Source organism: Bacillus rossius, chromosome 1 (genome assembly GCF_032445375.1).
Source record: "Bacillus rossius redtenbacheri isolate Brsri chromosome 1, Brsri_v3, whole genome shotgun sequence".
Classification (NCBI taxonomy): Eukaryota; Metazoa; Arthropoda; class Insecta; order Phasmatodea; family Bacillidae; genus Bacillus; species Bacillus rossius.
The window spans coordinates 153,822,956-153,849,520 of NC_086330.1; the positions used below are offsets into that span (position 1 = coordinate 153,822,956).

Here is a 26,565-nt window from a genome sequence, read left to right on the forward strand (position 1 = left end):
CATATGTTGGACAAAATTAGTATTCAAACATTCCGAAATTATCTGCATTGTGTGTTATTCAAGTTTTAGAACATTATTTTCACCAATAGAAGATAACTGTAAGTAGAGAGGTTAAACATAATTTTGTGTAACCATAATTGTTTTCTGGTGAGAAAGTGCGATACCAGATTAACTATATAAGCACAACCAAAAACAAAAAAAATTACAACGCAGAGGTGGTTCTTAGGCTACGTTAGCCTGGCAGAAGTAAAGTGTCATTTTTCAGAAATAAAGTTAATTTTGTGAAAATATTTAAATAAGACATTTGCCAACTCATCAATAGAACCTTAAGCAACTGCCCTCAAGCAATTGCAGGGGTTAGAGCGTAAATTATGTCAATCCCCACAGTTGCTTCAGCAATACCAGCAATTCATGGAGGAGTACGAAAGCCTGGGCCAAATGTCAAAGATTGGGACATTGACACAGGATGCCGACAGTTAGGTGTCTGTATCATAAAGGGCGGATGCGCGCAACCGACCACTGTACATTATACCACATCATGCGGTGGTCAAAGAAGATAGTTTAACGACTAAGGTACGTGTAGTATTTGATGCATCGGAGACGACCAATGGACCCTCCTTGAACAAGTTGCTGTTGTCGGGTCCTAAATTGCACAAGGAGATTGCTGACATAGTGCTGAATTTCCGAACATCAGCAATTGTGATAACAGCTGATGTATGCAAGATGTATCGTCAAATTATAATTGATCCTGAGGATAGGAAGTTCCAGTGTATTTTGTGGCGAAATTCGGTTAGTGACCGAATACATATATTTGAGCTGAACACAGTAATGTATGGACTATCATCTTCACCCTTGCAAGCACTCCGAACCATGCAACAGACGAAGGCGCTAACTATCCTGTAGCTGCTCACACTCTGTTACATTATGTGTTTGTCGATGATATTGTGACCGAAGCCGATACTGTAGGTGATGCAAAGGAATTGAAAACTCAGCTAGTGACGCTACTCGGAGAAGGTGACTTCCAACTTCACAAATGGTGCTCCAATCATGGAAAAATAGTCGGCACCCATGACACTGCTCAGGCTGATATGAAATTCGACAGTACGGAGTCAGTGAAGGTGTTAGGAGTACATTGGACTCCATCAAAGGATGAGTTTTGCTACAAGGTAAAGGTACCCACTGTACCGAATACCAAACGTGGTATTCTGTCCTTCATAGCTTGATTGTATGACCCATGTGGCTGGTTGGCCCCAGTGATTACAGCCAGTAAAATTCTGCTGCAAGTGTTGTGGACTAAGGGTCTTGCTTGGGACGACCAAGTTGATGAAGACATCTTGTCTGAATGGGAGAGCTTTACAGCAGCGTTACCTTAATTGTCTCGGGTACGAATACCCCGATTTATTCCATTGCAAGAATTGGACGTTCAGTTTCACGGGTTCTGTGACGCGAGTGAGAAGGCCTATGCTGCAGTCATGTATGTTAGGTGTGTGACAAGGAGCGGTGAAGTTACTGTGCGCCTGCTAATGGCAAAGTCAAGGGTCGCTCCCCTAAAGACATTGTCAATTCCAAAACTTGAGCTCTGTTCTGCACACTTGTTGAGTAAGCTATGCTTACCTACATGTTTTGGCACTTTTCCAGCCCAAGGTCAAGACTCCAGTGTTGCATGCTTGAACAGACTCAACTGTTGTCCTAACTTGGTTAAGAATGTCTCCACACACGCTGCAGACTTTTGTAGCCAATAGAGTGGTCGAAATTCAGATTGCTGTGCCGCCAAGTGCCTGGAATCATGTTCCCTCGGAATGCAACCCAGCTGATGCAGCTTCTCATGGATGCTTGCCAGTTCAACTGCTGGACCAGTCTTGCTGGTTCGGCGGTCCTGGATGGCTGTTGCAAAAGGAAGAACATTGGCCATCACAGGCGAACTGAAACCACCCTCAGTTGCAATATTGGTTGCTCAGCATGAAGAGAAGAGGTCAGAGGACCCTCCTAGGTCTTATCCAGAATGCATCTTCATTAAGTAAACTTCACGCTGTGACAGCATGGGTCCTGCATGCGAAAGCAGGATTCCAGAAACAACAGTACTTACAGGACACCATTTTAACCTTCAAGGAAAGGGGGGCTGCTTTAACTTACCTGATCAAAATGACCGAATTATATTTCTTTAAGGATGCCATCACTGCCATCAAGAAAGGGGAAACATGTAGCAAGAATATTCAGGCATTCGCACCCTTCATTGACTTACAGGGAGTCGTCAGGGTGTGCGGGACAAAATGCCTCTAATCCTGAGAGGACTAAGCATCCTATTCTGTTAGCGGCGCAAAGCAAACTTTCAGAGTTAATTGTGATTCACTTTCATGTTGGCCACCTCCATGCGGGCCCACAGACGACTTTGTGTCTGACACAGCGTCAATACTGGATGGTCTCTGGAAGAAGTCTAGTTCGCAAGCTGCTTCACAAGTGTATGAATTGTTTCAAGGTGAGAGCTACGGCATTGACACCACTAATGGGCGCACTACCAGTCGCCAGACATACTCAAGTCAGAGCGTTTCGTTCTGTAGGAGTCGATTTTGCAGGACCATTTCTCACTACCCCAGTCAGAACACGAAGAAGAGTGACGTATAACACCTACATGTGTTTGTTTGTCTGTATGGCCACTAAGGCGGTACATCTTGAAATGGTGACTGATCTTTCTGCAGACGCATTATTAGCAGCTTTGAAACGGTTTGTCTCACTCCGTGGAACTCCCACGGAAATCTACTCTGACAATGGTACAAACTTTGTGGGTGTCAGTAACCACTTGAAGGAACTATACAAGACTCTGTGGTCAGGCGAGCCTCGACAGCACATCCTGTGTGAAGCAGCTCAACGAGGTATCAAATGGCACTTCAACCCCCCCCCCCCCCGCAAGCCCTCACTTTGGGGACCTCTGGGAGGCGGCTGTTAAAATAGCAAAACAACACATGAAGCGAGTAGTGGGGAACCTGCTGCTTACCCTAGAGGAATTTGTCACTCTGCTAGCACAAATATCAGCGGTGATGAACTCTCGGCCACTGTGTGCGCTGTCAACAGACCCTTTAGAGTATGATGTACTCACTCCAGGTCATTTTCTGGTTGGCGAGCCAATGATTGCCGTGCCAGACCACGATTCGATGAATCTTTCCCTAAATAAGTTGGACAGATGGCAAATTATTACCCGCTTGCAACAGACAATGTGGAAACGTGCTAAATGGACCACTCCAACACCTAACGTACAACTAGACCAGCTGGTTTTGGTCCAAGAACCCAATCTTCCTCCACTTAAATGGAAGACTGCCAGTGTCACAGCTATCCATCCAGGCCAAGATGGGATAGTGCGTGTTGTCACACTGAAGACTCCTCATGGGACATTTGTGAGACCAGTGGCTAAAGTTTGCTCATTGCCCATGAACTAACCATACTAGTTCTTGGCTAGTTCACATTCTTGTTAGGGATGCCGTAGAGTTAAGTAGTTTTTTTTGTCTAGATGTTTACCTGGTGATTATGAAAATACTTATTTTCGGTGGGCGGAATGTTGAGGGTTGCTGTGTACTTTTTTAATTGTGTGACTTGGTGCCTTCTTGCACCACCCGTTGGACCTTGGGACAGTGCTGTGATCTTCGGACTAAATGGACAGTTATGCCTCATCATGGCGTTGGTTCGAATTTTGATGTATGTGCTCGAACAGGCATCATTTACTCCAATTTTTTCTGTAATATAAGACTATTCTTTAATGCTGTGTTTGTTAATTACTCAAAGTATATTGTGTATTGAGCTAAGCACAAATTTTATGCATTAAAAAACTTTTTTTTCATCCACCAAAAATTAATTATAATAAAGAATATTGTTACAAATATTTAATTTCTGGAGTCTTGCACAGGGACTATATAAAAAAAGTATTTAATAAGTTTTGTGTTTTATATCTTATCTGTTGAAGAAATGTTTTGGTACTCAGAACGGTATCTGTTTTCATCCGTATCGCTCATCACTATTAAATATCATCCCGGTTTCTTGGACCCAGTCGTTCCTGTACACAAAACTGGACGATGCCCCGTACCTGGGGCTGTCATCTCGAAGGTGAGCCCCAGGGCCTCGAGGTCAGCGGCCGACGCCTGCTGGCCCAGCCCCAAGTGCAGCTGCTGGGGAGCCGGGGGAGGGGCCTGTTGCTGCCTCGCCCCCTGGCCCGGCGACTGCTGCTGAGTGCGCGTTCCCAGCCTCGCTCTCAGCTCCTTGCGCACGTAGTCCGTCACCGCGTTGCCGCCCCCTGGAGAGAAGCGGCGTCAGACACCCCCACTCTCTCGCTAACCGTCCACTTTCACTCTTCACACGCTTCACACTATTAGTTCCTCATAAAACTTCTGTAGCCAAAACTCTTTCTCTCTGAAATTACAAATTGGGAAGAAAAATTCCAAAACAAAGATAAATGAGATACTGAAACATCAATTGATTAAAAAAGTGTTACCAAAAATTTTATAAGTAAAAAATATTCGAAAACAATTTTTTTCATAGATTGAAATATATTTATTTAACAGTTTCTAGAAGTGAATTCAAAAAATACTTAATAAAATTATAATATCATTAATATGTAAAAACTTAATGCACTATATAGAAACTAAACTTTTGCCAAACAAAATTTTTCATTTACAAATAAAACAAAACAAAGAAGACAACAAAAACAAAACCAACCACAAAGTACAACCAACAACATTTGCCCCACACAAATGTTCCCAACAAAAAAAAATTATATTACTGAGATGCAACCTGTTAGAAGCTATGTTTGACAATTAATATTTGAGAAACATTTGATTTAATTTCACAGGAGAAAATTACACATACTATCATTTTCACTATGCAATATTCAAAGTAAAAATTTCTTAAGGATGCACTGCTTCTGGCAGGTCGCCACCTCAAACGCAGGCAACAAATCCAATAACAGTACAACACAGATGGTTAATGAGGCCTGCCCAAGGCCTGAATGAAGACTTGGAATGGCAGTGACACACACAAACAATGGCACATGGCTAAGCAGTATTAACAACAGCCAGAAAAAAAGAAGCCAATTTTTAAAAGCAGTGCAGCATCCCCTCGGAAGAACTGGCCCACATCTTGATGCAAGTAGCCGGCTGCAAGACGCACAGACACTGCCCAATGACATGACATGCCCTCGACACTATTCTATACATGCAAACTCGACATAGCAAAAGTCACACATTTTCAGCTTTGCCTCAGTTCACAACCCTTACATAAAAAAACTGTAAAGACTGCACTTAATACATGGTTTAAAAACCAAAGGTACATCACCATTACCATAAATACTGAAGTACCAATTTTCATTCAGCAAGTGCATAGCCTATGAATATATACTGAAGTATGCCCAGTATTTCTAGCAAAAAGATAATAAATACTATGAAAACTTTAGGAAAAGGTGGAAGTTAAAAAAAAATAACGAATGATAGTGTATTGAGGGCTCAATGTAGCATACACAGAATGACTTGACAAATAATCTCTCAATGAAACTCTTCACAACACAAAAAAACATTCAGCAAGCCATTACTTAATGGAAATTTCTTTAACGGACACCATCATTTGTCTAACTTTAACAATATATATACATATCCACGTTTCCCACATGATTGATATTACTAAAGACAGCAGGATATAAACTTCCTAGAAAGCTTCTGTCCAAATTTTCTGTGTACGTATATCCAAGAACTACATCAAGAAACATACCATTTACACTGCAGATGAGACAATGGTTTTGAAAATATTTTTTAACTGCCACTAATGAAACATTACTTGATTTTTACTAATTTTTTAGTGTTAACTGTCTTGAAGCCTTGGGAAGAAAACTGTATTAATAGTTCCATAATTGATATTCAGTGTTGCTGTGGTGTGTTCATGAAAAATACATTTTATGTTGATTATTTAAGTGGATACGATTTTATGCAGTGTGTTTAAATAAATAACATAGTAAAGTGTTTTAAAGGTTTACACAAGATATTGTTCTACACAACACATTTTAAAAGGTGCACAACACATTTTAAAAGGTGCACAACACACTGTCTCGGCAGCAAAGAAAAAATTGTCAAATATACTAATAACTTGCAAGAAATTTTATTACTAACAATGCATTTATAATTCCTGCATGTTTTTCTCTATGTCGCACCATTTGATATACTATGAAAAGCGAAGAAAACTGTTAAAGATCGAGTAAACCTATAGAGCTTTAAAACTGTTAGGTACTTTCTTCGCAAAATTAATTTTATCAATAGGCATTTTGCTTACCAAATAATTAACTGTACTGAAACATATCAATTACTTCCGACTAGGAGTCTGCTAGTATTAGAAAATATTTGATATTCGTGAATCATTAGATATAAAATTTAAAATTAGAAATCTAATATATTTTTAAAATTATAAGTTATCCAATATATACATCAAGTGAGACTCATTAACAAAAAAAAAAAAGTGTATGAAGCTAAGAGGATTTATTCAGAATCTGAATTTGTTTGATTTACATTATAAACGTATATTGAATTTTGAATTGTGTGCACCAAATAATATGTGATTATGATTTAAAATTGTTAATACCATTCTATTTTTTATGTATTTAATCATTAATCAGTTGGATAAAAAAACAAACAAATTTAACAGAAATTTTAACTGATTTAATGAAATGCAGTGCCAGTTTTTTTAAATTTCTTTCATATTACAATTCTATATTATTGTTCCGCATGCGTCTTTTTCATTTTACTGCAATTTGATTAAACTTTTCTTGGACACTTCTGAAGTGTGGAATACACACACACACACATATATATATATATGTATGTATGTGTGTATATATATATATATATATACATATATATAGTTTGCATGTATGTTAAAATGTAATTTGAAAAAAAAAAAGTGATATTGGTGAATGATTTGATATTCAATTCAAAACTGGGGGAAATGAAAATGGGGAAGTGTATAGAATATTCTAAATTAAAAAGTATATACTTTCAATTGCAGGTAGGAATGTAACCCACAACATTGCTTACAGTAACTATCAGATTGCATGTGGTACTTCAGTAAATATGACAGCAAAAAAAAATGATTTAAATATAACTGAATTAACTGATGTGCAAGTCCATACTAAATATATAGCTCAAAGCAACACTGTGATGGTACTATAGTTGAGAAAGGTAAAAAAAAGTACCTTGCTTTATGAAAATTCCAGACAGCCAAGAGTTAATAAATTGAGGTATTAACAATGAAAAGGAGGTTAAGTGACATTGCTATTTTTTTTTTCCAGAAAAAGAAAAACCAATTGAGAAGTATAAATATACTATCACTGACTTATTTTGTTGTATGTTGATAAAAGTTTTGGTACTTTTGGTTTATGTTCACAATAGATACTTCTTTCCCTGGGGAAATGGCAATGTGGTGAAATATGGCACTTACCTCCTTTTCATAGTCAGTGCCTAAATTGGTATTGAATTTTATTAATTCAAGTCACTGCATGATTGAATTATGGATACGTTTTATGAATTTAAAATTTTAACTAAGTAATAATAAACCTATAAAAACTTTTACAATATTTCAAAGGGAACTATTGTTGATAATAAAATTTAGTATTTACCTAACTTCATGTTCTCAATTTCATAATTTTGAAGTTTTTCCCATGATAGTATGGAATTATTGTAAACCTGACATGTACTTCACATAATTAGTTTAGTATTTTTTTAGTAATTAAGTTGTAGAGAGTTGAAATACATCTGCAAGTTACTGAAAATTTAATCATTCAATTAACTGCACTGGCTGTCTGTTTTACTAAAGAAAGAACGCATTCACATGTTCTACGATCAACATATCAAATCCACAAAGGACTTAACAATACACTATATATTTCACTTGAGATTTAGTACCAAGCTATTTTTTCTACAAATTCACTTATCATATAAATTAGTACCTTTCCCAAACATAGTGACATCTAACACGTGAAACTTCCCAACTGAAACTGAATTATAGAAGAACCCTAGAGAGAGAAAGACATATTACAAATATTCCAGCAAGCATCCATTGAGGTGTTGGCCCAGTTTAAAAGCACACAATTCTTCTTCAGTTTTTCATTCACCAGCCACAAGTTCAACATAAGCCAGCATCATTAATTTTGGTTGCAGCCCGCCAGCTTCCGTTTCTGCGTCGCAAGTTCCCCCAGGTGACGAAGCATTTGTGCAAGACGGATGTGCACGTATTCCGCCCCGTGTTGGTAGTCATTCTCACGCCTGCACTACATGCTGCGTGTGTGTGATGTTCCGAGGAACCGCGCGCGTGTGTGGGCGTGTGATGAGAAGCAAGTGAACATTCACGAGAGACTGTGTCTGGGCGATCGTGCACGCACACAAACACTTGCCTGCATGCAAGCGAAATATCCGTCTGCAGTTTAATTCCTCACGTGTGTGCCAGCCTAGTGGGCGATGGTGACGAACTAAGTGACCAGCAAAATGACCCGAAATTATTGAAAAGGTGCAGGAGTTGTATGGTGACATGGCTTGGATATTAAAAAAAAGCAGAATGCCAACAAATCAAAAACATAAAAAGCACAAAAACAAACAGAATAAACACAAAGGGCAAGGTGACAGGGTTACCAGGATTTGTGATGTAACATTTTATTTTCCCCTGTGACATACCACACATGTAAACTACAAGTGAACTAAAGCACACAAAAAAATTAGGTTGTTAATCACACAGGGAAAGGGATAAGACTGAAGGTGACGAGGATGGTAATGAAGGATGAGTGAATAGCATGCGACAATGGACCACAGAAAGATATATATATATAGAGAGTACAGAGCGACAGGTGTGAGCGAGCGGTCACATGACAGTCGGAGTCACATGACTTACCACCCGGCTGGTGAATGGTCTGTTGGGGACGACCTCTGTCGTTCGGACTGTATATTTGTAAACTGGCCTGATCGTAACAAAACTGGGCATCAGGGGGTGGTATGGATGAAGGAGGGTGCGGGGAATACATCATTGGGTGGGGATGGTGGTGATGCGGAGGCTGGTGGTGGTGGTGATGGTGGTGGGGGTGGTAGGGAGGACCCGGGGACAGCATGGGGTGGGGGTGGGGGTGGAGGTGGTCCGGTTTCAGTCCATAAAGCCGCGGGGAGCCTACAGCACCTGCAACAGCCACAGGCGAGACTCGTCAATTGGATTGCCTGCCATGCGCCCCACTTCCGGGGAGTCCGAGGAGAGAAGTCGGGTGAGAGACAATGCATGCACTAGTGTGGGGGATGAGGAGAAACTGAAAAAATTCAAAAATCCTGATTAATGTGTGAGAGAAGAGGAGGATGGTGATGCTGGAAATCGTGACAACCGTGCAGTCGACAAAGCTACAACACTCCAACTGCGCACACACAAAATGACAGCAGTTCTGTGTTCTGCAGTCGTCAAGGCTTGAATGCTGCCGCACTCCGTGCAGTAAGGACTGGGGTCCCACACGTGGTACAGTGCATCACACATCTGTCAAATCGTGAGATGCTGTGGAGATGTGTCTCAAAGGCCACACAATACTTTTAAGTATCTCTACGACCCCAAATACACAACTCTTGAATACCATTGAATTAAAATAAGATTTAACTACTAAAACTGAAGAAACAATTTTTCACACATATATTTGATTAAAACCACAAATTTTTTTGTTGAAAAAAAAAAAAAAGAAATTTCCATATGAATAAAAAACATAAAATAAAACCTAAGTACCAACATTTTTAGTGCAGAGTAAAAAATATTGATTGTTATCAATAAAGTAAAATACAATTCCAATAAATGATTTTTAAACCCTGCAAAGGACAAACAATTGTCATACCTCAATACTTAACAAAAAATTTCAAGTCATTGTTGTGCGCATAGCTATACATAAAAAATTAAAGTAACACAAAACAAACAACCACAAAATAGGTATATCAATTGTTTTTTTAACCACAACTAGACTTACATCAGCATGGATAAGTTTTTTCCCAAATTTAATAAAACTTCCACTTAATTTTTACATCTATATAACACATTAAATGTATAGCATAATGTATTATATGTAGGCCTGTGCGAATATTCAAATTTCCGAATATCAAAACAAATAGATTATTATTCATATTTGATTTGATTTTGAATACTAATACTTCGAAAAAACAAATATTTAGTCATGTATGAATACGGCTGTGAGAGATCACGAAGATCAGGAAAAATTTCTGGATCACAGAGGTTTTTCTCATCGGGCGGGTACAAAATTTCCCGGATTTTCAAAATGTTTTAGGGTTATTTATGTGAAGACGTGAAGATTTTCCCACTACATCCGGCCACATAAATTTTGAGAAGACTAATACAGTAAATTCTGATTTAACACAGTAATTTTGAACCATTACTAACATCCACATATCTGGTAAAGTATTTTACGCAGAAGTGTGTTACTTGGGTTATTAAAAATAGATTAAAACTATCAGCATACTGATAGGATAAATGCATGTCCCTAAAAATCACAGAACGCAGTTGTTACAGTTGTTAGTTTTCAGAAGATCAGAGAGTAGAAACACGGTATCCTGGCTCTGCGATTAGATTCGTTCAGAATGTGGTGGTGAAAAGGAAAAAGAACTCATGAAAACATCTAGCCACACACTCTCAGCAAAGACTCCTCAAGCCTGACAAGACATGACGATTTTTTTTGGTGGATAATACACTGAACGACCAGATACAGGCCCACTCTCACTCATAGTGTAGTGACAGTTCAGGCATTATCATGTCCCGCGTGGTCCAAATAAAAGGCTGGGGGGAAGTCTACCTCTTTTACCCATGCGCACACACACACTGGGAGGCAAAAAAAAAATACTTGCCTAAACCCACCACACAAGTATGCAGTAAGAGACTTTTCTCACCAGCTGACAATATTGTGACTTGTAGAAGTCTCTACTCCCTAAAAGTTTAGAGTAACTTGTGTTTCTCCACAAATGTAGTGATGTGACAGACTTACTTTATTTAAATATAAATAACCAAAATATTGAAAAACCTGTAACTTTTGAATGCTAAGAATACTTTAATCCTACACAGATTGTAATGTGGTGTGATAAAAAAATTAATGTTTTCATGGGATTTAAATGATCTCATTCTTATTATTCAAATTCAATATTCGTATTCGAGAATAATTTGGTATTCGTAATCAAACATGATTTAAACTACAACTGATATTTGCACAGGCCTATAATACAGACAGCATAGTGCAGACCACAAGTCCTGCGAGCTAGACCCCAGTGTTTCACGGACACTAGTTGCTCGAAATAAACCGGCAGAACCACACAGCAGGTGGAGCAATATATGGCAGACTCGCCACAAAATGGTCAAAAATCAAATGTTCTAAAAAATCTAGCACTGTAATGATGTCATGCATGTATCTGTTAAGATATATCTGTCATCATGGGAAACTTTATATTTTGGGCAGGAAGTTTCAATGAATTCTACTAAAAATAATTCGCACACAATCCACTACATTTAGCTACACTTTATTTCACCATTTTTGTTATTTGTTTACGAAAGTTTTCACTGTGGTTCTCCATGTTCCTATATGTAGACTTTTCAGCACAAATCATGTTTTACATATAGCATTTGTCTAACATTGCTTCAAACCAACAAAAACCATGTCTCATTCAAACTCACTAAGTGCAAGATAGCAACCATTTATATTTGTTCCAAGTATTCAATATTACTTGTATTTAACCGTGAACAGCCTATTGGGTACTAGGGCCAAAGTTAGTTAGTTTGTTAGTCTCTCTCCTACAGTGATAATATTCCTTTCACATCATTTACAACTATTATTTATTGTAAATATTTTTGATGTGCAAACATCTTCAATCTCAGTACATGGCATTTAGGAGTAATTTCATGAAAATGGAAAGGAGTCGAACGTAAAAGTGGGACAAAGATGGCAGACACAGGTGCAGCAACATAAACCTATAGATCGTCAATTCTGAACAAATTACAGTAAATGCCAAATGTATTGATGTGCCAAATTAAACTTTATGATAGTGAAACTACCCTGGAATATATTTGGTAAACTAAAATAGTTATATTAGTAAAAATTAATACAAAGTTTTAAAATATGTTAGGAAATTGCATAAAACTGTTGATGATACATAGTTTCCTCCCTAAACTCAAATTGTTTCAATAGTATAGTAGTAGAATGCACGCTTGTTAACCAGAAGGGATGGTGTTCTAATCTCACCCTGGGTAAAATTGTTTTACTTTTTAATATTATAATATAGTATAATCAGCTCAATAAGGTTAAGGTTTATTTTAAGGAAGTATTTACAGACTGATTTCAATTCGCAAAAACTAATTTACAATCATATACTTGGTGTATGTGTGGTTTCAAATGATTCAGGTTAATATTTTAGCAATGCCATAGAAGTGTAACTTCTAACATGTGCGGAAACTTTGTAGTATTAACCGTTTAGTGAATTTTAAGATGGGCAGTATTTTAATAAAAATTCCTTCAAAATAGGGTCCAAAGCCAGGTTCTAATGGATTGCAAACATTAGTTTAAAAATCCCAGAAACATAGCGTCATGCTCACAATGATTTAGAGAACCAACAAAATGTTAAATATCTTTGATGCAATGTTCATCCCAAAACAATTTTCTTAGCTAATAAATTATAAGAATTTTTTAAAATTGCTATTATGACTATTAATGTATTAAAGTTTACAAAATGTATTCCAGGATAGTTTCACTACCATAATGTTTACTTTGGCACACCAATACGCTTAGTACATCCCCCGATATTCGTGAAACATGCACAGGTGCATGTTGCCAACATGGGTTCGTAACTAAGCAGATTCTGCATGCATGTTCATTAGACTTTCAACCTGTCAAATTTCTTTATGTAATGTACATTTATTTAATTGCATTTCTGGTGCATACTAAAATTTCAGCCTCAACGCACCTGTTGACCTGAGACAATGATCAGCGTAGAGGCATTTACATGAGACGTGTTCAGTACTCCTGTTGTTCGGCTAGTCCTGAGGAATTAATAGTGCCATCTTGTTAAAAAGAATTATTGATAGGTTTAACAGACAAAATTTTTACCGTTATTCCTTAAAATAAAAACTTTTCCAAAATTTATCACTCAGGCGTTATTTTTAAGCATTCTACGTTAAATTTGTTGTCCGAGATTCATATTATTAGTTTATTTGCATAATGTATTTGATTATTACTAGGGATGGAACGATTCCAAAATTTTTGATTCCGATACCCGATTATCGATTCCTTAAAAAATCCTTCGATTCTCGATACTCGATACTCACCTAGTTAACTTAATATTAAATAATTCAAATTCTGTTTGCAACATTTTTTTTTTCAGCTTTCAATACATATATGATGTAGCATACATCATAAATTCATATTTATCAAATTTGAGTACACAACTAAGTTATTAATATAAACTTATATAAATGTTTACATCATTAGAAGTTAATGACTCATATGTCAAAGGGGTCAAACTATTCTAAAATTTGTTTTGTAATACGGAATAAACTATATAAAAAAAATTTAAGCTTTCCTTGAGCAGTATAAATTATTTTTGTTCATACTACTTGCCTAACTTAGAGAAGGGTACAAATTAACTAAAAAATTTGTGAAATGAAACAGTAACAAAAATAAGCAACAACTAGAGAACTAGCAAATGAAAGTATTGTACTTGATTGTGGTATTTCGGCGTTAAGTTACATTTAAGAAACACAAATTCATTCGTTGTTATTGTCATCGTCACACCATTCAAAAATGAATGTTTGTTTACATTTTTCCGCTTTTTGGCGCGATTTAAAATGCTTGTGCTGCCCCTGCCCCATACGGCTGGGTGAAGAAGTAGCATGGTTCACCCGATAATCTGCTTGATACTACGACGCTGTTCCAACTATATGCCAGCGCCCCCGGCTGACGTGATATGGCCACTCACGTAAGGCTGTTCCAAACACCGTTTGGCCAATCATCTGCTTGCTTTTGTATTTATTTGGTGTCGCTATTCCAAGCTGACGTCAGTGCCCCGAACGGTGTGCGTGTGGACTTTAAAACTTCGCCTGTTTGTCTTATCTATCCAAACATTATGCCGGAAAGGAAAATAAACGCCGTAGTTTTGCATATTTTTACAGTATATTTTTGGGTTTAAAATTATAACGTGAGCGTGTGTAAGCTTTTGTTTGCTTTAGTGCATTTATGATTAATGTTCAATGGCGGCCATGTTGCGGTGTTTGTTTACCATTGACGAGACAAATCTTTTACCCAGTATTAAAATTTCCCGTAAAAACATTGCGATTTCGCGTTATAATACTAAATTTCGTGGAAAAACGCTGTGTTGTGGCGATTTCGCGTAAAAAGTGTATTTTACGGTGATTTCGCTTTTATCGTCGTTCAATCGCGATCGCGAAAAGAACAGGCCCCTACTAATATGCAGTGATAATTTTTTTATAAATAATTTTTGTACTTTGACTTGTGTATAACATCGACCCAAGTTTTAGATATTGTTTATTTGGGGAAATATGACTGTTATATATGCGTCTAGTCAGTCATAACCCCACTCAGAGTCGTTAAATAATTGTATCTGACAGATTTGCAATGTTGTGAAATAATTTTTTTTGCTACATGCGGGAATCGACTTTTATCATCGATTCTCGATTATCGATTATTTATATAGAATCTGTAGGTATCGATGAAGTTGGGAATCGGTCAATCGGTTTTCCCATCCCTAATTATTACAGAGATTAGATGTTTACACATCACTGGTGAATATTAAAAGACTCATTTTTTTTTGTTTTAACTTATACTTATTATGCAATATTCTAGAGTTTGAAGTTTGAGGGAGGAGGGGGGAGAGGGGGAGAGGGGGAGAGGGGGTGGGGAGAGAGTGAGAGAGAGAGAGATATATGGCTCGATACAGCGATACACAAATATTCCTCAATGACACAGGGTTACTGATTGCAGCAACAGCGTTCAATTTTATTCTTTTACTTTTGCAACTCGTAATTCACAAATCTTAAGAGGCCGTGTCACAAATTTGCGCTCCTATCTATATCAATGTTATTTTAAAAGGCAGTTTTTCTCAAAGTCTATAAGAGGTAGGGGCCAGAAATTTTGCCTACTGAAAGTATACAATACATTTAACATAACCGCTTTTTTCAAATTTAGTTATCATATCGTATATTATTTCTGTGATGAAAAAAATATAATCAATGTTTTGATTTGTCCAGATACAGTGAAATTTTGCTTATATTTATAATTATTTAGCAAAAACTGAAAAGGCCATTGAAATGTATTGTACATTACCTTCCGATCAGTGTCTTCATGATCATGATGGGTTTAAAAACCTGGTTGTAATCAAGTCTTTAACTATTTCATGAAAACATTTATACTTAATAATTTGGAGATAGGCCTTTTCTATCCTAAGCCCCTGAGCTTTTACTATCTGGTCTGGCGACCGACCTGACACTCTTCAACCACCCCAAGGGTCTCCGATTACACATCCGATAAAAAAAAAGCTGTTCGTTCATTTGTTTTTGTGTCACAGACTTCACACATTTATGCCAAGGGAATATTCCGCTGATGTGACGCCATACGAATGTATTATTCGCGACCATACAACTTTTTTGTTTGTCATCGGGAAGAAATGTTCATTTTGAATTGAGCATTTTTAAATGTCAGCGTAGAATATGCTTATCTGCCCATTTTGTTTCTTCCCATAATAATGAGTAGAGTTAACATTGTCATAGACATTTTATTATATTCGTTTGCCGTCCAAGTAAAACTGTCACACTATATCACACGTAAATAAATATTTTACTAATTTGTTAGTTGTCATTTTATTTAAGTTACAAATAACAGTATTCAAAAACTATTACTTAATAGTCCAGAAAAGAGATTGAGTTATTATTCATTTAATAGGGGTTTAAAATATGGTACTACATACATATTATATATATTATACATATTATATATATTATACATATATTATCTTGTTGTCTTCTTTGTAACTTTACTGGAAGAATGGCATTTGGTATGTATGTTAACTCACAATGAAAATACTTCAGAAGTACTCAACAGTGAACAACCTAGGCCCTATACTAATTTCATTATGTTCATAGAAATATAATTGAAATTACTAATAATGAACTGTATGTGTTTCACGTAGAGATATCGTACGAACTGTATGTGGTACAGACCAACATTTGCTAAGGCTCTGAAAATACTTAATTTCAGTTAATGTGTGGAGAATATTAAAAGTTAGAAATAATGATATATATAAAACAATGCAAAGTTATCAGCATAAAAATAGAAGTTATTTTTACGTAGCGCCTATTGGAATGAATATTTAGTGTTGAATTATGTGGCATGATTAATATTCTCTTATGGTATGTGTGTTTTGTTAAAATCTTATAAAAAATAACGTACTGTTGAAGGATTTTCATTTATTTTTTTTGTTATGATCTTATTTAAACAAGTTTTAATTATATTACACATGTCTATTTTAAAACCATTTTAATGTATACTTATAGAATTGTAATAGGCTTTATACGGACTCTCAAAATGCATGTGAGTATCTATAATTATCTACATCACCATTATGGCCGTTTCACAAGATCAAATATTTATTGAATTCAATTAGTTGCATTCATTGTACATGATTTTCAATTTGTACATTGAATTCAATACAAATTGAAGATGTTATTCAACTAAGCTTATTAACTTATAAGTATTTTTTTTGTCCAGTACATAAAAGTAAAAGATTCTTTATTATTTAAATAATGAGCATCTATAAGCAATAACGTTTTCTAAATATTTACATAAACATAATGAAATCTAATTTTTCAATACTTTATATCTACGATCACATCAACGGCAGTATTATGTAATCAATGAGGTAATGAAATATCTTTAAAAGATATTTTCTCCTCTGTAAAGTAAATTTGTGATACAGCCCTCTTAATGTTAGTCTAGTGAGTTATTTCGTCTTCTAATATGCTACAGCAATATATAAAACTAAGTTTTGTTAGTGTTTTAGTCTTTTGTAATGTTAAAGTGTAATGTAATCAATTCATTTTTTTTTTGTAAATTCTTATTCATAAAGATACATATCATAATAAGATAAATAGTAATATTTGTAAATTTAGATTCTTTGAAACAACATCGATAAGAGGTACTCCTACCTCTGTTAAACTGTAGGATGGTGCATTGTAAAAAATTAGGTAGTCTGACTTAATTGAGATTGTATTTAGATTGTGTGTAATGCATATGCAATATCTAAGCATAAGAATTTATGTTATTATCCTTTTAAAACGTTACACTATGAATTTCGTATTTTTTTTAATGTCAACTAACATTATTTTTCACGGAATATTACATCCAGATAAAGAATAATTACCACATGTTTGAAGATTAATTGTATTCCGATACATTTAAAGTATTAAAATTTTTAGATACGACTCATAGTACAGTTTTAAATGTGAGATTTCTTGATTCTGAATCCCTGCATCCGCAATTTCCTAGTGAGCCGCCGGTCAGATTGTCATCCTCTCAGATTGTCGAGGAACCAGATACATTTTTCGTCGAGTAATCTGGCGGTATAGTAGCTTTATCACGCGCTGCGGTTACAGTTACTTCGGTTGAATAAGCCACTAAATCTCACTGTTAAAAGAGAGAACTTCTAGACCAGAATATTGGAAATAAAAATTTACTGACACGGCCTCTTAACTCTCAACTCTGAAGTTGGCTCAGATGTTGGAATTAGAATTGTGACAATTTTTATAGACATTTCCAATAGGGTTATTAATCATATTTTAGATATATCAAAAACCCATTGATTCATTTTAAGATGGGCAAGGACAGACACTAGTAAAAGTCTACTTTCAATGCATGACTACTAGAGGTCTGCGAGCCAAAGAATATTACTTCGAGCCGAGCTTGAGCGAGCCTACTTGAAAGTTCTGGAGCTCGAGATTTTGTGGTACAGTTACACTTTTGGGAAATTATTTTTACCTTAAACTTAGTATAATATTTGAAAAAAGTATTAAAATGAAGTGGGCTTATTAATTTTGGGTAACTATTTACAGAGTGCATTTACAATTTGCACTGCTAGGGAAAAAAAAAATTTTTGCCATTGAATTTTACCTGTTTCAATTGGTTCATTGGTAACTGATATCATCCGACTAACATAAGCACAGTTTACAAGTATATGTTTGTGTAAATGTAACATATCTTTGGAAAACGTAATTTCATCCTTGTCAATTTTTCTGGAGTCCTTACTGAGCTTCAACAAACTTAGCACCAAAAATCACATTCTTTCAACATTTCCACTTTTCAGCACAAAAATTCTGAGAGATATAGTCATAGAGTATTTAATTCTGTTCTTTAATCTATCATTCAGAAAAACAATTTTTTCTGCATGTTCAGGAGTTAAATTAGCTCTATGATTGGAGATGGTGTTTCCAGCAGAAGAGATGCATATCTTGCTGGCAACCTGTGTGGCTGGAATGCTTTAGTAAAATTGCTTAACTTCAAAATTAGTGTCAAATATCTGTAACTAAATTTAATAAATTGAAAGTAATAAAAACAGAAGCACTATACTTAATTCAATTTACACTTGCAAAAAAAACATACGCACAATAAATCTACATGGAAATTAAAGTCTTTTTCAATATCCTGAAGTCTGAAATATGTTTACTCATGTCATCAAATGTAGAGCTGTACTGAAGAAGCCGATTTTGCCAATATTTAGTTGAACTGGCATTTCTGCCGACTTCCAATACGCTTGTTAATTTTGGGCCGATATTACTGAAAAACGAAAGAGACTGTCATAACCTAAAAATCCACGAGTACCCTTTTCACTTTTCATAGTAGTACTGCATTCTTTCAGATCGCATTATTTCTTAGCAACATGTGTCAACCGTACATATCAAAATTTAACATCCTTTTTTTTCTCAATAATGTTCTTTAATTTTAACATGTCAGAAATAAATACATTACCATCACGGGAAATATACATCTCGGTTGTTACGGTACCTATAGTGCAAATGTGATAGCTATCATGCTTCTGTAGTAATTATGGTATCTACAAAGAATCTTTAGTTCTTTTTATGGTAATTATCTAAAGATAACTATTGGGTTTGTACTGTAGTTATGGTACATCATCCATATTTCTTCGTAAGTTGTTGTTCATTTGTCTTTTCTTCATATTTATGTGCGCCATTACTATTTAAAACAGGAACTTACAGAAAAATTTTAAATGGGACTTTATATCACACATTTAATGGCGTAAATGATGAGGACCCGGACAATTTAAACGCTTTATACGGAAAAACCTACCATGCGGGACCTCGTAAGCGAGTTTTACTGTATTTTTTTCCGTAAATAGTAAAACACTGTCACAATGCTTTCCGTCCAAATAACATGCTGCTGTTGAAGCTCGAAATTTTCGAGCCTAACAATTTTTTCGAGCCAAGCCCGAGCTTGAGATAAGTACTCGAGCTTGAGGTAAGTACTCGGCTCGAGCTCGATTTTCGAGTACTCGCAGACCTCTACGATTACAAGTGTTTCAAATATTAGAGTAGCCTAAAAATTTCCATCCCTCTTGTGTGCAAATCTACACTTCTAACACACATTAAGGCCATGCAACAATGTGTGTGTTTTTAATATATATATTTTTTATTTTTAGAATTCAAAATGAAGGCCCTTTCCAAAAATTATCATATTGCCAATGTAATATACAGTAGAACCTCGATGATACGTTCCCGTTTCATACATTTTCCCGTGTCATACGCCGATTAATTTTGGTCCCGCCGAAAGTACTATATTTACAATGGTTTACTTTCCCGGAACATACACTTATAAAATCATTAATTTCCCGTTTCATACGTTTTTACGAAGCGGAAAAGCCCAAAATTCACAATTTTTTTTGTTATATTCCTCCTGATAAACTACGTTTTAATGCTTTTATTTTGAAAAACGTTCATTGTTTACATTTGCAAACGTAAGAAAATAACTTTATCGCACCATAGATATTGATAGTATCAGGAAGAGTATGCACTTTGCTAGTAGCATCTATGGCCAGCACCAAGCAAGACTAGTGGCGCAAACTAGCAATGATTATGAAAATGGTGCACGTGCTTTACCAAGGCACGGATCTCATATTTTGTGCATTCATTAATCTTTGAACTCAATATACCCGTTTGTTATTGTTATCTTACGTTCGGATTGTTTTGTATTTTACGTTTCTCAAGTTAAAAATATTATTGAAAATTGTTCTGTGGCATAAAGTTGTTTGTAAAAAGAAACAAACAAGCATAAATTTCTGATTTTCTTTTTACAATAGCCTAATTTTTTTAATTTCTAATTTAGGCTTGGTGACTTTTCCTGCCCTCCAAGAAAGGACTTCATAACATTTTGTAAGGCCACTGTTTCTCATGTCAGCTTTACTTGATTATGGACTATATTTTACATTTCTGGTGGTTTTATTATATGTATATATAATTATGAATTCATATCTTTCATATAATGCAATTATTTACACATTATGTATTTAAGTTTAATCTGACATTGTGCTGGTATGCTAGATTGAAAAAAAAAAATATTATTGCCATTCCCTTTTCATACACTTTCCCGCATCATACACCATTTTTGTGCCCTCCGTTGAAAAGTGTATGACAGGGGTTCTACTGTATATACATATACCAAGTACTTTCTTTACATTTTCTCAATACACACACAAGGGTACTGTAAATAATGATCGGTGGAACACATCACTTGGCAAACACATCTACTATGTCCAGATAGCAAACAAAGTTACAGGCTGGGTTTATCCGGCAACGCGCACAAGTTGCAATACAGTTGTCTAGATTGTATTTAACATTAACTGCCACCTATGGGCATTAAGTGCAACTTCTCGTGTCCATTGTTTATTGTTTAAGTAATTTTTAAATTTGATTAAATTTATACTTTACCAACATATTAATAATATCACTAGTCCATTTATTATTTTATTTCTATTAATTATTTGCATGTAAAATAAAAGTTTTTTATTACGCCAGGTAAGTATAACTTCTAATGTGTGTATGTTAGTACATACACTTTTCTTTATTTATTTATTTATTTATAAATATGCATGCACTAAGCTTCATTAATGTTACGCATTTATGTTGACCTCTTTAGAACACACATACAGTAAAACCTTTTTGTTGCGACCCCATTTATTGCGACCACCTCTCTATTACAACCCGATTTTGAGGAACCGTGAAAAAATTGCCGAAAATCCGAAGAAAATCGGACAGAAAATAAGTTTCTTGTGGTGAGTAGCGTGTTACTGCATTTCTCTTGCCGAGTGCTGTACTGCCGTAGGCAGCGCATATCTAAAAATTGATACCACTTCCTGTCGACCGCTGTCAGCGCTTAACAACCCCCATTCCACGTCCCTTTGCCGGCAGTTTACAGATAAAGGTTTTTGTGGCAACGTGTTTACGTTTAGCTTTTATCCAGTGTCTAGTGTGGTACGCAGTTAAGGCAAAGCTACCTGCTGGATTTCTCTTGATTTTGATTACTATCGGTTGACAATACACAGCGAACGACTGGATGCACGCCCGCCTCGACTTGTTTTAACTGCAGCAGCGATGTTTATTTTGACAGCTCAAGCAATTATCTTTTCCTGTGGGTTGACAGAAAAAGGTCGCTTCACCCAGCATAAATAAAAAGGCTACGCCACTTATTCCCCACGCAGGAAACACACTGGCTGCCGTCTGTCTCCCCCGCATTTATCTTTCTTCTAACATTCCACGTCTCGCCTCTCGCGCGAACAATAACGATGCGACCAAGCATTGGACCGTTTTATGCTTTGTTTGGTGACAGCAGCTTGATTTTATTCGGTATATTCCTTTCCTATTAAAATATATGTATTTATATTTAAGTTTGAAAGTTTGTAAATTCCTTGCCAGAGATGACTGAACTCGAACTTGGTGTGAAAAGTGACATATTTTGACCCCTCCCTCACCACTTTAGTACCCCATTCATAATAGCCCAATTTTATGGGAGAAGGGAGGGTGAAATGAGCATTTTCTCACTGAAGGTTTTTAAGGGCCGGTTTCACCAACAGGGATAATGCTATTTTATCGAGATAAAGTACAAAAATATCTCGATGTTCTAGTTGTTGTGTTTCATCACACACTTTATCTCGATTTTCTGATATTATCGAGATAAAATACTTAAACCTCGGAATTTGGTGGATAAATTGAGAATATCTGGATAAAGATGTAAAAATAAACAAACACATCACAGCATGCATTATATTTTTGGAGGAAATATGGCTCGGGCGATGTATAATTTAATTCTTGAGGACAGTGCTGATGAAGAACATTTTCACGATCGTTGGCCACGATGTATTCAGGAAAGACGCGATTATTTTGAATTGTATGACGAGGAGGATTTCAAGATTCACTTTCGTCTTTCTAAACAATCGGCTATGTTTGTACTTGAACATATTGAAAACCAACTAGAGTTCCCTTCTGACAGGTAGGTTTATTTGAGTCCAAACATCCATTTAAATTTTCTAATTAAACCTAGATTACTAACAGTATTTATTTTTACTTTTAGGAACATGTCAGTTTCACCCATGAATCAACTTCTTGCAACACTTTGTTTTTATGCAACGGGATGTAACCAGCTGTCTGTTGGGGAATATGTTGGTTGTAGTAAACCCACAGCACACAGAATAATCCACAGGGTTAGTTGCGCAATCGCTGCTCTTCGGCCTCAATTCATAAGATTTCCTGAGACCAGAGAAGAAATTCATTCGGCCCAAATGAAATTTTATCAGATTGCAAAATTTCCCAGGGCTATTGGTGCAATGGATTGCACCCATGTCAGAATACAGTCACCAGGTTTGTTAAGAATATCATTGAGCATAGGTTCAAAGTGAATGATATGTCAAGGCATATTGTTAATACAGAAAATATTTGTTTTCAGGAGGAGAAAATGCAGAGTTGTACAGAAATAGAAAAGGGTACTTTTCTATCAATATTCAAGCCATTTGTGACCCAAATGTGGAATTCACAGATATTGTTGCCAGATGGCCTGGATCCACACACGATAGTACAGTCTTTAATAACAGTAATAGAAGAGCATTATTTGAAAGAGGAGCATATGGAGATTCGGTATTGCTTGTGGATTCAGGCTATGCTTGTAACAAATATCTAATGCCTACATTGAACAATCCCACAAGTCGTCAGGAACATCTTTACAACGAATCGCAAATACGATCTAGGAATCCAGTAGAACGAATGTTTGGATGCTAGAAACGGTGCTTTCCAGTCTTAGCTTTAGGACTGAAAGTCAGCCTAGAGCATGCTTTCCCAATCATTGTGGCAACTGCAGTGCTGCATAATATTTTGATACGAGCCGGCGAAGAAATTCCACCAGATGATCCTAACATCATTTGTGCAAAACCGTGGACTGAACTGCTTGAGGAAGGTTACATTAGGGATCAAGAAGGAAATGTGGAGAGAAGGGCCAGATATGATGTAGTGAGACGGTCATTAATTGAGAACTATTTCAGAAGGTAAGAACAAATAATATTAAATTTATCCGATTGTATATACAAGCTCCTATCATATTTAATTTTTTTTTGTCTCAGTTTGTTGTAGATGGCCTCGAGAAAAAAATCATCAACAAATTCGCGAAGATGTTGCAGCAAGGATCAAGGGACAAGAACTGTAAAATGGTTTTATGTATAATTGTTATTAGTCAAATAATTAGTAATGCTAGAAATATCAAAAAAATATATATAGATAATGATTTTCAATACAACTAGGTTTCATTACAAATATACGAAATCAGACACTTTGAAATGCTCATTGTAAATAGAGTTACAAAGTAAAATTGTATTCAAATTACATAAAACATAAAATTATAAACCATCCAATTCTTTCTTTAGTTTTTTAATCTGTAGAGTCATAAATTCAGTCTGTAGCTTTTCATGATTCAGCCTTTCTTGTACTTGTTGCAATCTCACTTGACGCAGTTCTTTCATAGCTTCATTTTCTTCTGTTGCATATTTCTTACATAATTCAATTAGTTCAATTTTAGCTTTATGGAGGGCACTTATTTCATTGTTCTTGCTGGACTGCAATTTAGGCCGCCGTCTCCGAGTCCAGGAAGACTTCCCCGCGATGTTTGGCAACTGACACTCAGGGACTGATTTTGCAACATTGTTACTGTTATCGGGAATATGGTCTCTTGAAGTACTTTCACAGTTGCCTTGCTCAGTGCTTACCATAACTTTTTATTTGACACAAGGGAATATCACTGGTGAAACTGATGATGTTGAACTGGCATTATTTTGTGGTACAAGAGCAGGACATATGGGGCCTCTGAGCAGTGAGGGAGTGTATTGGGACCAGTCTCCATTAAGAAGTGTCTGCTGAAAGATAAAAAAAAAGACGCTGTTGTGTGAAAAATGTAAACATTCTAAATGTATCGTACTGTTCAGTTTCTTTGTTACGTTAATGTTTTTAACATTTTAAACTGCTTTGTAATGTCTGCTACTTTACACTAGTTTGAGTCTCCAGGGTAGCAATTTCCACCATCGCACCTATTTCCAGCTCTACAACTGCATTTTCTTCTGTGTTGTTTGATTCACCTGGAACAATACTATTCTGGTTAGTTCACATGTGATGTTATAAGCACAACTTAACTGTTTAACAAAATAATACATACCTATAGGTCAAACATTTCCAATGTTCGACCAAATATGCGACTTCTTTTATGTAAGAATGAAACCGATCAAAATTATTTTAATCAATCATATACATCATTTACTACACAGAAAAATGTACTGAAGGAGAAGGCTATGAAAAACCATTAATTTGTAGGCATACTGTACTTACTTATGCATTGTGATGTCTTGACCATTACCGCGTCTGAGTCAAAGATATTATTGTGTCCTTTAACCATAGGTTTTATTAAAGTATATACGCAGCCCAAAATAGGGTCATTTGTACACTTTGTGGGGGGTCCTCCACCTGAAAAAAACAATGTACACAATTTAATTTAATTAATTGTCAATGTAACATTGCCATTTGTAAAAATATATTAAACCACTTCCTTTCACTTCTGTATAGTAAGTCACAAAATAAAATGTTAAATTTTGTAATACAAGTTGAAAATATTTTTATACAAAACATACCTGTCCCAGATACCATCTGAACTTTTTCGTCTGCATACTGTTTCCGTGTCATCTTCAGATTTTCCCAACCAGATTTCAGGTTATCTGCAGATCTGTGATGGACTCCTGACACACAGTTGTAACTACTTGCAATAATTTGCCACTGTTTCAATTTGTTCTGTTGTGTTACTGCATCCGTGCGCTTATTTTCAATTATGTTAAAATGTTCTGTCACCAAATCTAACAAAACAGTTTTTTCTTCTGGTGATAAATTCTTATTTCGTGGTTTTTTGGCGGAACAAGTGTTTTCTTTAGCTTCCATTATCTTTATTATCGCTACACGACTTGAATAACAACAAGCCTACTCGCGATATTTGTTTACTTTTCTTCCAAACATCGAGATATCAAAAAGAAAATCGGGATTTTATAATGAATATCGAGATATTATTATCTAGATTATCTGGGAAGAGGATAAGTCGTGGTGAAACGGACACAAGATCATCGCGATTAAAATTCAAGTTTTACTTTTTATCTCGATAAAAATATCTCGATTTTCCATTAAGTTTATCTCTGTTGGTGAAACCGGCCCTAAAAGGAGAGCGAAGTTGGGGTGTTAAGGTGTTAAGGGACACTAGACGGTTTGTGTGTCTGGGAGGAATGAGCTAGCCTTGAAGAATGTGAACGAGGGGAGGGAGGGGTGAGCTTATGCGTCATGAAGCCGCTGCCGCCAGCCAGCCGGGCGAGCTTCGTGTGCGCCCACTCGCGTTGCAGAACCTACAGCTGCCATATTTTTAAAGGAAATGTCCCATTATTTTTTTGTTATTCTTACATGAACATTATTGGAAGTATTAAAGCCGACACAAAAATACGCTGTGTGTTAAAATTAACAGATTTTAATGATCTTTCATTTCGTTTTTTTTAATTTTTTTTTTCTCCTGATTTTCACATTTTGGTCAAAATGTCCAATTTTTTGACGGTTCCCGAGAATGTATCCGTAAAATCACTGCTTCGTTAAATCCGGGGTTCGTGACATCGGGGTTCTAGTGTATTTAACTACGGCAAGCAGAAAATGTACATGTAAACTAACCAGTAAAAATAAACTGTGTTTTGACATATTTTCTTTAGAGGTGGCCTGTAGGGCGACGGACTTGTCATGAAGGTTGAAGAGGGTTTACAGCAAAGCCGTCTAGCATTGTGAGTGACAGCATCCTGCCATTGTACGGCTAGTTTCTTAGCGTGTAGGGAGGGGGTGTGAAATCAACTGAAAATTTCGGAAAACATCTATTACGACCCCCTCTCTATTACGACCCTATTCCTGGGAACCGTG

General features: G+C 36.0%; 1 protein-coding gene across 8 annotated transcripts in view; it reads right to left on the minus strand.

Moving 5' to 3' along the window:
* Nucleotides 1-26,565, minus strand: part of LOC134546312 (nuclear receptor coactivator 3) — a 616,306-nt gene that overhangs the window by 26,386 nt on the left and 563,355 nt on the right. For 6 of the 8 annotated variants that reach the window (XM_063389041.1, XM_063389038.1, XM_063389040.1 and 3 more), the window contains 2 exons: nucleotides 8,905-9,183; nucleotides 4,073-4,279 (listed from right to left, as the gene is read on the minus strand). In XM_063389041.1, the coding sequence (XP_063245111.1) occupies nucleotides 4,073-4,279; nucleotides 8,905-9,183 (486 nt within the window). The remainder of the gene's footprint in view (nucleotides 1-4,072; nucleotides 4,280-8,904; nucleotides 9,184-26,565) is intronic. The other 2 variants (XM_063389042.1, XM_063389045.1) reach the window with 1 other exon arrangement.